Raw genomic sequence first — 18,280 nt, 5'->3', positions numbered from 1 at the left:
CCGCGCTGTCCCCGGAGGCTTCCCTGCGCCCCCTCCCCTCAGAAATGCGGCCGAAACTCGCCGGCTGCGTGCGGACAGCCTCTCCTTCAGTGACAGCCGGTAGCCCCGTCCCGGTATTTGTCCATGACAGGCGAGGAGGAGGTGAAATTTTGCCCCTGGGGAGCTGGGAAAAGGGGGGCTCGATGGAAGGTTTCAGGCAGGGGGAATGTGTGAGATTTGGGGGTTCGGATTAGGAACAGGCATCAAGGGAGTGAGAGGGCGTGTGGGGCTGGAGAGGAGCATCAGATCTCAGGGGATAGCGAAGAAGAGGGTGATGGTGGTTAGGATGAGGAGAATTTTAAAAGAGCAGCGGAGGGGAAAAAAAGGATGGAAAAAAGAGAAATACTAGAAGAAAAGTACGTTAAGAATACTGGCACATGGGTAGAAAAAAACACAAACCAAACAAACAAAAAACAAAACAACAAACCACACTACAAATGCAGCCAGCATGCAGAGCACTCTGTGTCTGGTGTAACTCAGCTTCAAAAACTTTAAAAATCTCCTCAGCTAACTTCAGGAAGTGAAAGCCACATCTAAAGCACTAAGAAAACCCAAGGCTCTGCCATCTCTGCTGTCAGTGAACTCCGTTTCCAAGTACAGCTGCATACATTAGCAGTCCATAATGAGCCTTGTGGAGAATAGCGGGTATATTTGGGGAACTCATGTCTGGATGGCGTCTCCATGCGACGCGGTGACCGTGGTGCGCTCGCTGCGTAGGTGTGTGCCGCGCTTGGAGCGGCTTTACATAATCCGTGCTTCCTATATAGAAAGAGTTGGGATCCTGGAGAACTTGTCCCACACAATAACCCAGAAACTACCTAGCACGTAGCAACTTCCTAGTATGATCACACTTTTTTTGAGATTTATTTTAGGATGAAAGAGTCATTTGATTTCAGCTCTTCAGCAATTTTACCCCTTAAAGGTGCTCTTTGTGAAGAGACTGAACTGATCTCAGCAACCCTTGAACTCAGGTCTCTGCTGCTACAATGGCTCATCTTTGCTCCCTGGACTTGGCTTAACCTGTGATGATCCTCATCAGTTGCAAATTTGCCACTATTTCGTAATTGCTTTTACTTGGTTAGACTTAGGGCAGCAGCCGTCATTCATGCCACAGGTCTAGTCCCATTGCACACAAAGGATTTTTTTTAACATCTACCCTCGCTTTGCTTTTTCGGTCACAGCAAACTCAACATGCCAGGCACGGATTTCTTTGACTTTCCCATCTCTCCTCATGCATCAGTGCCAGCTGGTGCAGTTGCAAGTGCCTGGGCTTTGCACCTTCCTCACTTCATATCCTGCTGCTTTCTGTGTGATCCACCTGGCTGGCTGCTTCTCACTTCTGAGGCTATTTATGACTATCACTACCTTACTCATTGCCTTGCACTACCTATCACAGTGGTGATTCCAGCCTTAGTCAACAGTGACCTCTTCCCTTTCATTGCAGTTTTCTGTATTTCGGGTAAATGCCTTCATGTGTTTAACCCTTGTATTTTGAAAGGGAACCCCTCAGATACTCGTATAACTGGTACACCATTGTTGGAGAACGGCTTGCAGAGAGCAAGGCCGTGGATCCCTGCAGAAGTCGGTCACAGCCACCTGAGGTAAACAGAGGAAAAAACCCAGCGTACATTGATGATAACAAGGACTGTTGTGAGAATGAAGAGATAAGTTGGGGCACATTATGACCTTGGGGGTGAGAGAAAGGCAGCCCTGGGAGGGAAGCAGGTTCACAGCAAGAAAGATGTTTATGCATACCAGAGATGCCACAAGGGGCTGGGATATTATAATGTGACCTTTTAGATGTACCCAATAGCTGAGATATTATAATGTAGGTTTTTTTATGTATCCAATAGAGTTACAAGTAGTGTATTGTAGAGTGCTTATATAAGGTGTGATTTCCTTCAATAAAGTTGAAGCTTGCTCTATCATTCACATTGAATCGGCTGCTTGCTTCCTCCGCCCGCTGCACACCATCCTCCAATTCCTCCAAGCTTTTTCTTGCAATGCTCACTAAAAATATTGGGCTGCTTCAGAGTGAGCATTCCTGCCTGTTTTCAGTGCTATTTCCTAGGTTTCCTGCTAGTGTTCTCTTGCCTCTGTCACTCAGGAAACTTTTTGGAACAGGGGTTCCAAAGGTTCCAGGTTTATGCAGCTCTTTATCCTCTGACTTGGAACTCTAGGTGCTGTGGTCAAATAAATAATAAATGACAATAACTTGCTGTAAAAGAGAACTATTGGTCTATTAAACATTAACAATAAAGAAGAAGTTTGCCTTTTCCACATTAACCTTCATAATTAATACAAATAGGGTACATTATTTTTCACACAAAATGCATACTAGGGAGATGAAGAACACAGTTCAAATTTTAGTAAAAATATTTTACAATAAGTAAATACTTGGTTTTGATTTTTTTAAATCCTGTTTGTATTTGGTTTTATTTAGTTTCTGCATTTTTAGTACAGCACTGAGGACATGTACTTACCTGCTTTCCACTGCTGTGGCCACGCTAACTAGCCAGTAGATCTTTCTCCTGCATCCGAGAATCCTCAAGTGACAAAACTTCCACACTGATAAACACTTTGTGACTCTTTTTGTCGTGCAACATGCTTGTTAGTCCTTTCTTACCAGGATGTTCATTTTTAGAGAAAAACCTTAAACAGAGCTTTTCAAACTGAGTAGAATCATTACCATCATCGAGACTCATCTCCTGATGTTACCCTTATTTCACGGTAACTATTAACTTTAATCTTTAGCTTGTTTTTTTCTAAGGGGTCCACAGCAAACTTGCATTAGGGTGATCAAAGGAACTGGGATCTACTGTGTTTCATCTCTGTCTCTCACAAGTATATAGATGAATAGCTTGCTGCAAATGCAATGTGGTAATTGTGTGTCCATGTGTCTCTTTTGAAGCTGAGAAACATGCTGGTGTGTCTTGCGTGACAGCATCTATGGATGACATACAGTTTGAAGAGGCTGCCAGGTACAAAACCAGTTAACTGTCAGATGTTTTCATTTGATAGATTATTATTTTTTGGCAGAGATAAATTGAGGCATTATAAAATCTGAGATAGCAGGCCAATGAACTCCCCAGAGTCACAGGGTTAAGTCTCAAAATTATTCTTTTCTATCTGTGATAACCAGACCCACCTAGAAAACAGATCAATTTCACAGATCAAAAATAAACTGTAGTTACTTTGACTTGGCAACCTAGGTGCCAGGTGAGAAACTTACGGTTCAGTGATCTTTGGCTTTAGTTAAGTGAATGCTGCAGGCCATTACTTAGCTCTGTTAAATAAGGAATACATGCCTGTAACAGTTATTGAGTTTTTTATTGTTGCAAGTGCTCTTTATTTCTTACCTTCTCTTTTCTTTTAAAAAAAAATTGTGATATAACAAAACTGCATTTGTGATCACTGAAAATTGACGACGTCTACAAGATAATACAGGACTTAATTTTTGTTTTAACCATTTTTCATGATTTTCCAAGGGATAAAAGCCACTGTAAGAGGAAATAGCAAATTTATTCCTAAACCATATCATTACAGAAACTTAAAGCCATTACTCTGTAGTTTTCGTGTGTTTGTGCACCTTGCAATCTGGAAATTAATGAGTGCTTAGATGGCATGGACCTGTTTACACAGACCAATGCTCATGCAGTTGTCCTGACTGTGAATGAAGCAACATTGTCTGTCCAATGTACAGCTGATGTCAATTCAAAACTGTTTGGAGTACACAAGTGTAAGGTAAGTATCCACTCCCTCTTCTGAACAGTGGATTTTTAGAGTAGTGGCCATTAGGATGAGATCTAGAACCAGTGGCAAAGAAGTGAACACGGTCATACTGAATCCAGAACTCAGGAGAATGTCTTGTTCTGTTTTACAAAATTTTTGCGGTGTTTGTCTTGCCTGTAATTGTTCTGTGGTTTTAATTTTGTCCTTAGGAAAAAATTCTGTGAAAACTGTAATCAAAGATTCCCACAAATGAAGTCAGGGTAATATTTTTTTCTTTCCGGCCTAATGTTTCAGACTTCAGTAGCTTCAGAGCAATTTTGATCTTGTTTCTGAGAGAAGAACAGAGCTTCTAAAATATAATGAAAATACTTTTCCTTCCCAATTTGTTTCTGACTGTGTCTCTAGTTCTCCTTCCACTTGTGGTGCCAATGTTTCATTTTTAACAAGGATATAGGGTACAAACATAGCAACTGTGAAGTGGTTTCAGTAATTATTTTTCATCCTCAGGTCATCCCTAACGTCCTGTTTGTAGCTTACTGTGTAATGTCCTGAATTTTGCTAGATCTTGTTGATTATACAAACATCTTGCACAAATAAAAGAGCTCTTGTATCTCATTCTAGTAAATTAAAAACATGTTCTGTAAGTTACCTGCTGCACGGTTTTGTTTAGCCTAACTCAGGTTACCAGATGTTCAGTAAGGATTAACTCTTGTGTGCATATTTCTTTTCAGTTGACATGGGAACAGATTTCCACAAATCTGTATATTGCAAAACTCAGTTTTATGCCATGATAACTAATAAATCCCTCTTCCTTGTCTTTTAATATGCAGCAATTCGGTGGTAATAAGAACATCTGATTTTAAATTACATTTATTTAAATTTTATTAGCGCTCCATATGTAAATCATATTCAGTCCACTCTGATACATTTCAAAAGCTTTCTGCCAGTTATAAGTGAAAGCGTGGTGGTCTGGGACTTCTGCACTTACATATCTATTAAACATGCAAGCTGATCAGATCTTTTGGCTTACATCAGTTTGTCCAGAGCCAAAATACATGATACAACGTAAAACATTTCATTCTGAAACAGCTCCTGAAAGTGTGTGAAAAGGTGTTTTGGTATCACACTGTCTGATCACCTCAGTTCAGACATTATTTTCTGATATGGCCACGGACCCCAGAGGCTTACACTTTTCTACAGGGAAATGTGAGTCCAGCTGCACAGACTGGAGCATCAGGCGAGATGCCAGTCAGTCAGTCAGGGTGTCTAATGTCTGCAGTCCAAACTCACCTCATTGCAGGACTGGTGTCTCAGACTGAGTGAGATCACATCCGGCTTTGTTCTGTTGTTCCCACCCTGCAATTTCCTCAAAGGTGGACAGACCCAGACTTACCTCTCTCAACCTCTGTTATGCAATGTCTTGCACAGGGGAGGAGAGGTCACCAGGGAGGTGTCACTGACAAAGGTCACAAAGGTTTTACCCTGCCAGTAAGCCTGAGGTAGAGACCTCTGCAGTCCCTGCTGGGACCTCATGGACAATGCAGCATCATGTTCTTGGCAGGGACAGCGATGTCCTCTGCAAGCATCTGTAGAGACTCTAGACTCTCCTTCTAAGAAAAGCCTCACACTCACTATCAGCATGTGCCGTGTTCAAACACAGAGTTTATCTCATTAATGCGCTCTGTCTTTTTTTCACCTTGTACTTGTCATTACCTCTACTGCTCTGTTACTGTAATTCTCTTGGGAGTTTTATGACAGATACAGAGTTTTCAGAGGTGTTTCACGGTGAGTGAGTTCTGTCTCATGCTTTCTAAGGCCTTTTTATGAGACCATAAAGTTAACTTCTTTTCCAATCTTAAACATAAATATTTTGTTACTGAACACATTCTCTTTTTTGTAAATGAACTGGTGGTTCCCTTAGCTGTGCAGTTTAGAACTATTACGTTAATGATTGTGCTTTTTCTTTGCAATGAATGATGGAAAAACTCCTTCTGAACACATTCTTCAAAAACTAATGAGGGCTGTGTATCTGCAGATGGTCTTAATTCTTTCCTCTAACCATTTTTTCCCCCTGTCTACTCAAAGGCTTCCACTAGCATTCTTGAAAGTGGACAAGAAAGAGAAAGTTTCTGTGCAGTTGGTGGTTCCTGTCTGGTACTGTTATGGAGCAGGTTTCCTATTCCCTTAGTGTTTGGTAACAATTCATTGGAAATTCTGGCACTGAGATAAAGAGTTTAAGAAAAGCTTTACTTTTAAATGTCAAAACCCTATTCATTTAATTAGGAAGAAATTATAAAGAATTTTTCTTTATAAACTGGCTTCATAACCATGTCAAATCATTAGCTGTAAATGCCTATCTCATAGGGACTCAAGCAGTCTGAGTTATATTTTGCAGTCTCGGATGTAGCTAGCTGTACTTTGTCTGCTCTGGGTCTGATCTTTAGCAGTTGCAAGTCAGTCTAAATTCCCTGAAGAAAGTGGCCTGATGCCCAGTTATTGTGGCTGTGGCTCTGACTTACCATGCACATCGTGTTCTTTTACTGCTCTGCTCAATAAGGCAACTTCAGGAGAAAGTGCTGTCTGTCCAACCTTTCAGCATTGCCTTCTGCTAGGATGTTAGGGGTCGAAGACAAGGATTACTCTTGTTACCAACACATAGCAGATACTTTAGAAGGGAAGAAATTATTTTCTCATTTAAATTTGATTCTATGTAAGTAAAAATATGTAATTCTGTCTAGGTATTCTATGTAGGCAAATGGAAAAGAGTAGTTGTTCAGTGAATGCTGTTAAGACAGAAGGGACATGCTGCAGCCTTGGTTTTGGCCAAAATGTAGAAAGCAAACTCTTTACTCACCCTTCAAATATGTCAAAGAGCTCTTTTTGTCCTGGGATTTTTTTCCTCATGTGCATGTATCTGTATGATCAAGAATGCACATGGGGTATATCTTCTGTGGTTTTGCAGCTATACTTAATGATTTGGTGTTACTCACTGCAAGATGTGCCTTTGAGCAAAAGCAGAATCTAGGCCAAAAGTTCTTGGGGGTTGGGGCCTAGAGCACACCTGACATCATACAGACATCAGCAAGGAGAAAGAATGCTGGTATTAAGCTTTTGCAGTTTTCTCAGTAACACAAATCGTTACTAAGCATGAATGAAGCCTAACTGATGACTAACAGTGCTAAACCTGTTTCAGTGCATTTTCAGTACAGTATGGAAGACACAGACTGATTAATGAGATTTTCTTCACTACTACTAGGAATACCTAGAGAGGCAGGTTCAAGCCCTTATTGAGCTGCATGATTACATACCATAAGATGTTATTCTTCTTAACAGAGTTGGACAAATTATTACAATCAAGGCTAAGGTGAACAGAGCATTCAAAACCAGTATGGAGGTAAGAGATCATCACTCTTATTCCTAACAATATCTAAAGAACAGAAGAGAGGTGGGAGGAGTAGAGGAATGTAAGATGGGACCAGTCTTATTTGTTTCAGGAAGAAACTTTGTGCAGATACCTAAACCATAACACCACTTAATGAAACACTGATTTCATAATGACTATTATAATTGCACAATTCCTGTAAAATAATCCATGTCAAAATAGAAAATGGACCATGATGACTTTAAATCTTTGGCAGGTGTAATGAACAGGATGGAATACGTAGTGTTCGTCCTGTCCAAAGCTATTGACCTCTAAGCAGTTTTTGGATCAGAGTAGGATCCACTGAACAGATGGAGTTCTATGTAGTTTTCAAACTTCTGGTACAAAAATATTTATCTCGGGTGTATGCATGTTCTTATTCTCCATATTGTAACAAGTATGCAGTGCATTGCCCAATCACTTACTTGAAATTGGAATTGAACCTTAAGGTTCAAGGGTGCTTTTCTCTGCATTGTGCCCAAATCCAATTCTCATTAATACTAGTGGGAGTAGTGCATCTCACAGAGAATGCATTCCAAAAGGTTTTAAAAATGAGAAAAAAATCATAAGCTTTGATGCACATCAGGCCTGTCTCACAAGATCAAATACAATGCTTCACCTTCAAGTGTTTCAGTGTGTTTTATACATTTATACAGACTTTCTTTCTGACACAGATCTTAGAAAGTTTCTGATGGGTACTCCAAATGGCACACAAGTAAATGGAGAGAGATATCTGTAAAACCAAATCTAAGTGTCTTTTCTATTTTTTATTTTACTCTACATACATCCATATACAGTTGTACTGAAAAGCTTTTCAGAGCTCAGCAAATTCTGTGAAGTTCTTACATGTTCAGAGATGTATCAGTATTAGTAGACCAGGTTTTTTACCTCTTTTAGGTTTGAGAGACTGGATATGATTAATTTTATTAACACTGCAAAAATGGTGAGTCTCAATTCAACTGACAATGATGTAAATACTGGTTTTTTGTCTCCTTCCTCCACTACCTCCTTCCTTGTAGGTTGGCATCAAGGTGACAGTACAGGATGTTTTGACTAATGTTGAAAAAATAGTGAGCATGGCATACGCAACATATGTAGCCAAACCAGTTGGTGGTGGAAAGGTATTCTTTCTGTTTTCTTATCAGCTTCAAGTTACTAGGACAGAGTTTCTGTGAAATAACCCAACTTTTGTGGTTGTGAAACACAGGAAAATGTTCATACCTGTTTATTCTGATCAGTAATAGGAAATCAGCATGAAGTCCAGACTTTATGGACATATTTTTTTCACACATCTTTGCTCTGAAATTGTTAGGGGTTTTTTATTGTTTCCACTTTTTCTTGCACATTTGCTAGTAATAGAACTGGTGTCTTTGTAAGGAGCTGCAGTATTGACGAATGCAAGTGCTGGAAGAGAAATCTCTGTGAGTCTGCACAGTCTCTCTCCTTTTCAGAAACTGATCTATTATCCTGAAACCTGTAAGGGTGTTGAAGATGTGGTTTCTTTATCCTTCACTCTCCCTTTTGAGGAGGTTGTTCAAATATCACTGTTCAGAGATAGGAAATTTTTTAAGCTAGCTTCCAATCTAAGTTAATTTTTTGCCATTCATGTTCATTAGTTTTCATGCCATTGCTTTTTCTTTTCCCCAGTGTTTGGCTTCCTGGAGGTATTTAGAAGTCAGCCATGGTACTGGCTGGCCTTCGCATTGCTGTGCCAAACGGGCACAATTCTTTTAAAGTTTTCACATGAGAAAGGCCAAATATTCCTCAGATCATCTTAATAAATTTGCTTTGTATGTCCTATTCTACTTCCTTGAACATGAGCAACTAGAATCATAGATCTGACTTTTCTATCTTGTTCAGTGTGTTATGACAGTGACTCTGCCCTTTTAACATCCACTGCAGACTGGCAGAGAGCAGTCATCCCATGAGTAATTAATATATCAAATCATTTCTGCTTTGTTTTCTGCAATGCTATATTACAGTTTGCAGAAGAAACAGATCAGAACAGTTTTACCAAAACTAAAGCTCACCTTGTCTCTGAAAAGATAAGGGCTAAAGCACTTAAAGCACTAAAATAGTATAAACTAACGATTGTTTACTATTGGTTTGATAGATCCATGTCATCAACCCATTTACCTTTTGTCCAAATTTCCTCAGAGGTTAATTCAGGATTAAATTGGTGATGATTAACTAAGATTAGCCTTAAGACAGGAATGCCCCAGAGGGAGTTTGAGGCTTCAATTCAAATTCCATCACAAATTAAAGTCTTGAGAAATTAAAGAATGTTTTTTTCAAATCTACTTTTCTGAACAACTGTTGCTAAAGTTTTGCAGAGAGCAGCAGTATGCACTCACTGTCTTAATCTTTTAGCTGGACCATCTGGAAAAAGCTAGGAAGCTCTTGAGGGGGACCAGAAAGGAACAAAGGAAACTGCAAGAAGGTTTGCATGAAGACTCAAAGACTGAGAAATATTAGCAGCAGCACTGCAGGACACTAAATGTTAGATTTGTCTGTGTTGCAGTGCTTGTACATTATTTTAAGGTTTCTGAGGCTAGACCTTGTAGACAAATCACACAAGTGACTGTTCAGTGGCACCTCTGCAGTATTTATCTAAATGTAGTTTTCTTAAGCCAGTGCAGGTTTGGGTTCAGTCTGTCATTGAACTGACATACATGGGAATTAGCACTTAAGGGAGCAAAAGTTCAGATCCTGGCAGGAGAAGGGCACATGGAGGATTTTGGGCATGAATGTATAGAGGCTGAAGCTGCACCAAGTGCTGGGTGTTCATGGGTTTCTTCTCCGCCTCAAGAAACCAGTGCTTCTTTGAATAGAAGTCCTCACATAGCTGGAATGGATCTGTGAGTGTGGAGTGTATTGTTAAAGAGGAAGAGGGCTATTTGTGTAGTGAGGGGAAGTGAGCTCTGGTGTACACCTTCCAATATACTACACCACTGATCAATGTGACTGAATTATTTTTCTGATACAAAATTCAATACTCTAACCCTCATATTAAGATCTTGTTTTCTTTTTTCTGTTTTTTTTGGTTTTGTTTTTTTTTTTACTGAGAACTGTCTTAAACTTCATGTGCTCTCGTGGATGTTTGTATTTAAAAGCTAAAAGCACTTTGTCATTGAGTTTTAATAATTCTGAAAGGATAATGCAGAATCTCTTGAACTTTAACTCTGTGCTTGTTTGTATTAATACAACTTGTCATCATGGACAGTTGATAGCAAAAGGCTGTAGAAAATGCTGATGCCATTTAAGTTCAAAGTACACTTTGTTATGATTGTGGCTTTCAGAACTTTTTTTTTGTTTGTTTGTTTGTTTGTTTGTTTGTTTGTTTGTTTGCTTAGATTGAATTAGAACCTGTAAAGGTTCTGTCTACAGAAGACCACCTAGAGTACACTCTGGCTATTGAGAGAAGAAGAATCCGACTGGGCTATGAACAGGTCTTTCAGAACCTGATGCAGGAGAGTAATAAGGAAGGTGATTACTGTGGTCAGCATAGAAGATGGAACAAATTACTTATGGGTCATATGGGTCACATATGGGAAGGGAGGAAAAAAGCACACAAAACATCTGAGTAAAGCTCCTTGATGTTGTGGTATCATGTAGAAAAGTGTGTGCCAGATTTGTGAGGGTGTGTAAGACAGTTATTCTAGCAGAGTGGTATTTATTTGTCTTTCAGAAACTCCAGACTTAAAAATGCAGGATTGAAGGCCAAGCATTTAAATAGACACGAAATTAAGATCTTCATGTAGGTTATATGTGTAAAGTTTAACAGTTTACATAGCACTTCGCAATATGGTAATAAAGTCCTATGACACTAGTTGTAATGTAGATAGAAAGATAAAATTTACTCAGGTTTATGGCCATGTCCTTGCAAGAAAGCACTAAGAACTATGTTTACGCTGTGAGATATTCCCAACAAGCAGGAGAAACTTCATTTCATGGAGGTCAAAACATGTTTAAAAAAAAATTAACCAAATTAGAAAAATTGAGTGAAGAAAAGGTTTGTCTTTACTTCTGATAGTAACCTCAGTTCTTAATGATGGTTGTGTTCAAAAATTGCTGTGTTACCCTGCAGAAGAAATTGCTCACAATAGTTAAGAAATATGCTGGTATTTGGAAAATCTGAGCTTTAACTCCATGTATAAACAACAGACATCATGTGGTTTTACTGAGGAAAGATGAAACTTGTTGTAAATACAAATTCTAGTCTTAACAATTTAATAAGACTGTGTGGACCTGAAGAGACTTGAGCGAACAAGTTATTTGACTTTATGGTAATAGTCTTATGGTTAATACCATAAAGACAAATCAGAGGTTGATGATTTTGGTTTCCACTGCCTTGCCTGGAAACTTCCTTGAAGGATGTTATAATTGTTAGCACTAATTCACCTCCTTAAAGGGACAGAACAAGCAAAATACAGTAAAGAGAGAGAAAAATATTGCATGTGAAGTCTGCCAGGTAGCAAAATAGGTATAAATCAGATCCGGACAGTGAAGTTTGTCTTCTGAGTGGATCTTATGCAACAACCTAAGTAGGTCCAAAGTGCAAGTTAGTCAAATGCATCCACACATTTATATAATCATAAAGTTAGTTAATTATGGCAAAAGTCAAAAGTACAACTCAGGTCAAGTAGCTTTTAGTGAAGATATGTACTTTTAAAATCACTGACTTCATCTCATGCCTAAATCTGTTCTTATATAACTGAAAAAACCTCAAAGATTAGCATGAGGATGTATGGATAAACATTTGAGAGTGGAACTGGAAATACTCAGTAGAAGGTGGTTACTGATTCAGATCCATATTTCTCTCTTTTGTGTGTTCTGTATTGTCTCTGGTAATCACAAGATTAGTAACAGGTTATGAAATAATCAAGTCATATTCCAACCTTGATTAGACACATTTGCACAGGTGCCCCTCATACATGGTTGTGCTGGTTTTGGCTGGGTAGAGTTAATTTTCTTCACAGTAGCTTGTATGGGGCTATGTTTTGGATTTGTGCTAAGAAAGAGTGTTGATGTTTTGGTTATAGCTGAACAGTGCTTACTCAGAGTCAAGGCTTTTATTTGCTTCTCACACCACCTCAGCGAGGAGACTGGGACAGCTGACCCCAGCTGACCAGAGGGATAGCCCATACCATGTGACTTCATGCCCAGATGTCAAAGTTTATGAAAAGCATTTAAGTGATAAACTGCTCTGACAACATCTGTCAGAGGTCATGAATAGCAGCTGTGAATAATCACAAGCACCTGCTGAGGCTGCTGGCTCCTGCATTCACCACTAGCCAAGTTTCACAATAACTGCTTCTTACAGAGCTTCTTTAAAGGATATAGTGAGGTCTGGGAAGACTCACTCTGCTGTGATAGACTGTGGAGTGCACCATCCCCCACCTCTTGTGTCTCTTGGAAGAACAGAGGCAATCTTTAGCCTCTTGCTTCCTTTGCAAAGAACAGGTATCTTTTCTGTCCTTCCTTTTTTCTTCTTTTTATTGTGTCTGAAGCAAGTGGCACACTTCAGTAAGTGGGGATGTTCTTGGCTATCAAAGTTAGCTGAAATAATTCATTAATACATTCCTGCCATATTTCAGATACTTTTGAAGAGGAAGATGCAGTTTCAACTGACCTTACTCATGTACAGAGTATTGAGCTTGTCCAGCCTCCTCACGCAAACCATCATGGAAACACTTTTGGTGGCCAGATCATGGCTTGGATGGAGACAGTGGCAAGTATTTCAGCAAGGTACTTTTCTGCATCATAGTCTTTACTCATGGTTCTCAATGGATGTGATGTTAATATTAAGGGTTTCACGGGGATTTATTTTATGAAAAATACAGACCCAAACTTTTGTGACTTTTCTTTCTCCTCAGATTGCAGGAGGCCATTGAACTATTTGTGTGGCACAGTTCCCACAGCATGCCACACCACTGTGGGAGTCAAATATTATTCTTCTATTACATGCAGACCCTAAGGCAAAAGAGGCTATGTTATCCTCCTGAGAATCTCTGCAGAAAGTCAGCGTTGGACATAGGATTAGAAACTTCCTGTGGTTGTGTTTTGAAAAAGCAAAGTTGTTAAATCAGAATAAAACAGATAGTGACCCTCTATCGATACCCGGAAGTGAACAGCCTTCTAGTCTGCAGATCCTTATGTCAGAAGAAAGAATAAGTCAGAGAAGAAGAATCAAAAGAAGCAGGTTCTCTTTTGTTGGTACACACACAGAATGGATGCATAACCTTCCACAAGTCACTTAACCTTTTAGTCTTTTGGAGTCCTGCGTCCTATGAGTTGTAATATTTTTAGCAGTTTAAAGCTCTGTTTTTTGCTCTGACATATTCAGGTAGTAAGTGCAAAGTATTTTTGTGACACTGTCTATTATTGCTTCTCAGTATGGCCTAGACATAATAATTTAATTTCTTTTCCCCTGAAATCAAGCCATTGTTTTTCTCCTTCCTTGTTCTTGGATGCTGTACAAAGCTTCTTTGTAAGCAACACTTGAGTTTCAGTTTGAATTCTCCTTGCATACTGAGTGACCTAATTCACTGCAGGGATGTTAGATATGTTTTCACTTTTTAACTTTAATAATTAAATGACTTCTCCATTCATTATTCATATAGTTTTGATTGGTAGCCAGTAGTTGTACTGATAACAACAGATTTTCTGTAGTGGTTGGATAAACAGCTTGTTTTAGTAATATTAGAATGCACTGACCTTACCCCAGTGTGTAATTCTGTTGGCTTCAAAGGGATTGTTTCAGATTTTTGCCATAACATGACCCAAAATATTTACCTGTTTTCATTTGACAGATTTTAGCTAGTGAGAGTCACAATTAAGTTTAAAAAGAGAAGGAAAACATCAGCAAACCAAGTACTGAAAAATTTTTCTTTGAACTAATGAATGTCAAACAAGATTTGTCATGTTGAAAATTTCAGAAATAATAGCTGGTGACAGAGGCTTGTTGAGAACAGAGATTTTGTAGTTTGTGCTTGAGAAATAGCTAGTCTCGCTACAAACCTTTTGCAAGGCCACTAACAATTAGACCTGACCTTTGAAGGTGCCAGTTAAGAGTTGCTATGGCCACAAACTCTGATGGAAAAATGGAAGAGGAGGGCTAACCCTTGACAAATAAATTTCTACAAGCATTTTAAAGGTCTTTTAAAGGCCTTCCTTCTCCCCTCTCCCCCCCACCACTCCTACAATTTTGCCTGGACAGGAAATTATAATCTTGCAGCTAGCAGTAAATCCATTTGAATATTAGTAATATTAGTTTGAACTGGATCTGTCCTTTCTTATTTCTTACACTTGCAGTAAAAGCATTCAGTGCATAGTTTTCCAGGAAAAATTGAGTATTTAGGCCAAATTTCTGTTTTGTTCCTCTCTTATTTTCAAAAATTGTGTTTGCATCTTTATAGTGAACATTGTAAATAAGAACACCATTTAACATTTTCAATCAGAAGAGCAAATTATTCTTAATGAAATCACAAAGTCATTTGAATTTATTAGTCTATTAAAAAGATGTACCAGTCAATTAATTAGCTACAGATAATTGTGTGTGTTTAACAATACTGGCACATTAGTTTGCAGAGTGCAGTTGAGTTAAAAGCTAGGAACACTACAAAGCTGTATTTTTCAAGTTTAAAAACTGCATGATGAAAAATCTCTTCTCAGATGTGCATATGGGATTCTTACTGAGGAGTTTTGCACACATCGATGAGGATGGAGCATGTTTTTTCAAAGTCTAAAAATAAATGACATTATTGTATATTGTTCCCTATTCATGTGATGCACAGAGATCCCAGTAAAGAGTGGGGCTTTGACTACATTTAGAACTGCTGAAGAAACCTAATTTTTGCCAGCTGTGGAAAGCTTGCAAACTAGATCCCGATCCACAAAGCCTTAAGCTGTATCTGTACTGCAGATTTTTTTCTGGAACATCTGTGAAGTTCAGAAAAGTGGTGGGTTGTTGGAATTCCCTAATGTAGATGACACAGTATTGCAAGACTTTTCCTTTAGCAGTGTAGCTGGGTTTGATCAGGTGTATATCTGTTTGTCCACTGTATCTGTCCAAAGAGTATCTTTGCTCATATGTTCCTGGAAAGGGTACTCACCTGGCACAGACAAGATTCTGTACTAGGCCAGCAAAGTTTTGCTAGAATAGCTATAGGCTATTTCACAAGCACTTCAAAGAGGTCCGGTAGAACAACCCAGCTGAACCTGACTGCATGTAATTGAACACAGTCCAGGATCAGGTCTGAAATAAGGAAAGACGGGTGAGTGGATGCACTATGCAATTGGAAGGACAAAGGGAATAGAATTACTAAAATTTTTGTGTTTGTGCTTTCAGCTTTTGAAATTTAGCCAATAGTCCTGTGTTACTGAGTTGATGAGTGATCAGTTCAACATCTTTCTGTCTCTTTTGTATGTGCAAAGATGAGTTTCCCAAGTCAGCACCAGAAGCAAACTGCACATAATTTAGTAAACCAGACCAAATTAAAAAACAAAACAAAACCAACTACATATTTGGCAGTTATCTGAGTAGTTTTTTATTCTTATTTCATGCAACACTAGCAGAAAACATCTGACAAACAATAAAAGAGTACCAATAATTAAAAGAATAGATAGATTGACATTTTGCTAGAATGCTGTTTCTGGTGCTCAGCCTTCTGCCCAGGTTTCTTTTAATGGTTTAAAGGCTTTATGATCTGGCATTTTTACATACTGGGCAATATCCCACTCCTGATGCAGTCATATAGAAATTAATGTGACTCTGAAGTAAGTGGCTACTTTGTAGGTAAGGGGTTCACGGTCTGGCTCCAAAAGAAGATAATATCAAGCAGTGAGTATTAATTAGTCAGTGTTTGTAAAGTGTGTTGAAAATGAAACAGCACAACGTAAGTGGTATTATTATGTTTGAAGCTTGAATTATGTCCTCTTGTAGCTGAACATGTTAACTGTATTTCAGTAGGTTATGGAATAAATTAGTGTAATACAGTTATTTTCTAGGTTGTGCTAACCTTGTTGTTATAATCACTACCTACTTCAAACCTAACAAAGGAGGTTGTCTAACATGACTGTCTGATTTTCTCTGTCTCTCTTGCTTTCTTTTTCAGCCGCCTTTGTCGTTCATATCCCATCCTGAAATCAGTAAATATGTTTAAATTCTGGGGACCATCTGTTGTGGGCGACCGCCTTGTCTTTAATGCAATTGTGAACAATACATTTCAGAATAGGTAAAGTTCCTCATCCGCTTGTCTTCCTTGACTTCTCCAGCATGAACCTGACTGCAGGTTTCAGGTTTCAGCTATCAGTAAGATTTGCATTATTTAATGAATTTTTCTTCAGCTGGGGCTTTGAGGGATATATCTACATCTAGCTATGTCTCTGTATCTATCTGTCTATATATGCTTTCTTTACTTAGTGAAATCTGAAAAAAAATTATTCTCTGACTTTCACACTCAATTTAAAGATCATTTGTAACCAAATCCCAGTTCTGCAGCCTCAGACCATAAGTATGTCTCTGAAATTCAGAGATTTTCAAGGGATGAGTTGGTCCCACACCTTTGATTCTTCAGAAAGCTTCAGCTTGCTTCCAGGATCTTCCTGTCTTGGCATCATTGACAGATCTGGGTTCTATTTACTGCTGGTTACTGGCAAAATTCATGCTTTGTTTTGTTTATTTCTTCCCAGCCTTGGTTTGGGTGTATGCAGGGGTGAGTCTTTGCCAGTTGCAGTTTGGAATAAATGGCTACAGCCCATGCTGAAATTTTATCTTCAGTTGAGCACATAGTCACTGTAAGCATGAAACATAGATTTTTGGCACACTGAATGCCTGCTTTTGGAATTTAGTGATGTGGCTGTTGACCAATCATGCACAGATCCTGCCTGCTAATGGTTATTGTCTCTTTCTCTCTCCTATGCATGCGCTATCTCCTCTGCAGTTTCAGGGATACTGTTATATTTGCCTCACAGAGAATGACTCCCCTCTGACCTTTGGCAAAGGGATAGCACCCCTCTTCTAGGCTATTTCCCCATTTACAGAAATGGTGCTTTGGGACAACAGACCCTCTGGTTATGCCAAGGGTGTGACACATCTGATGTGGAGCCCTCTTTCAGCAGGAGGACATGTTCAGAAGTTGCAAGAAGTATAGCAAGACAAGCTACAAGAAGGCAGAAGCTAAAGTAATTCCTGCTCCAACTGTACATGAGAGAAATGTTATCTTGTCATTGCTGTTCTGTGGCTGTTTTCTTTGTAGGTGTATTTAGTCCCCTCAGAATGCAGTAGGGGCATGAATTACCTTCATATATGCTTCTGCTGAATGTCAAATCAATATCATCCTGATCACTTTTGCTGTTTATTCTCACAGTATGCTTACTCGTGTTCATTGTGTTACTTAGCTCAATTTTCGTTTTTCTTATTAATGCTATTTATCTAGTGCCACTTTTTATTTTATTTTATTTCTGAAATGTGTACATCCAGACTGAGTAATTTATTTTGTATACTATACAAGGTATTTGAGTCAAGCTTCCTGCACACAGGAAAGTGTACAGCAGCCCTTTGTAGTATATCTCATGGCCGCATCACTTGTAGTAGTTCAATAATTAATTTAAACTTCTATTTCAGTGTGGAGGTTGGTGTCCGTGTGGAGGCATATAACTGTGAAGAATGGATCAAAGACCAAGCACGGCACATTAACAGCGCATTTCTCATTTTTAAAGCTGTAAATGACAAAGGAGAGCTGCTCACCTTCCCTAAAATCAAACCTACTACAAAGGTCAGCTGTCATTCTCAGGAGTAGGATGAATGCATACATGAGATTATGTGGTTCAGCCCAGCACACTGCATGTCACACTGTAACCCTGCTAGGAAAGCAAGGACTAAACAAGGTTGTGCACTGAAATGCACCTTATTGCAAAGCAGAAAACCTCTAAATGAAATCTTTGACTTTGAGTGAGAGATTTGTCATCGTTAACTTCAGTCATCCAAAACTGAAAGGTGTAGTGGAGGGTAGTCATCATTAGAAGTTCTGTAGTTAATGGGCAGGGCAAAAGAATCTGCTTTTTACAGACTTTTGCACCTGTTTG

General features: G+C 38.9%; 1 protein-coding gene across 1 annotated transcript in view; it reads left to right on the top strand.

Moving 5' to 3' along the window:
* Positions 1–2,942: 2,942 nt before the first annotated feature.
* The window catches only part of ACOT12 (acyl-CoA thioesterase 12), a 30,656-nt gene continuing 15,318 nt past the window's right edge, over positions 2,943–18,280 (top strand). The window contains exons 1-7 of the mRNA XM_026866715.1: positions 2,943–3,020; positions 7,105–7,165; positions 8,212–8,313; positions 10,546–10,678; positions 12,790–12,940; positions 16,309–16,428; positions 17,820–17,970. Coding sequence (XP_026722516.1) covers positions 2,989–3,020; positions 7,105–7,165; positions 8,212–8,313; positions 10,546–10,678; positions 12,790–12,940; positions 16,309–16,428; positions 17,820–17,970 — 750 coding nt within the window. The 5' untranslated portion in view covers positions 2,943–2,988. The remainder of the gene's footprint in view (positions 3,021–7,104; positions 7,166–8,211; positions 8,314–10,545; positions 10,679–12,789; positions 12,941–16,308; positions 16,429–17,819; positions 17,971–18,280) is intronic.

This window comes from Athene cunicularia (assembly GCF_003259725.1).
Source record: "Athene cunicularia isolate RWA chromosome Z unlocalized genomic scaffold, athCun1 chrZ_part3, whole genome shotgun sequence".
Lineage (NCBI taxonomy): Eukaryota > Metazoa > Chordata > Aves > Strigiformes > Strigidae > Athene > Athene cunicularia.
This window is presented reverse-complemented; position numbering and strand designations above follow the sequence as displayed.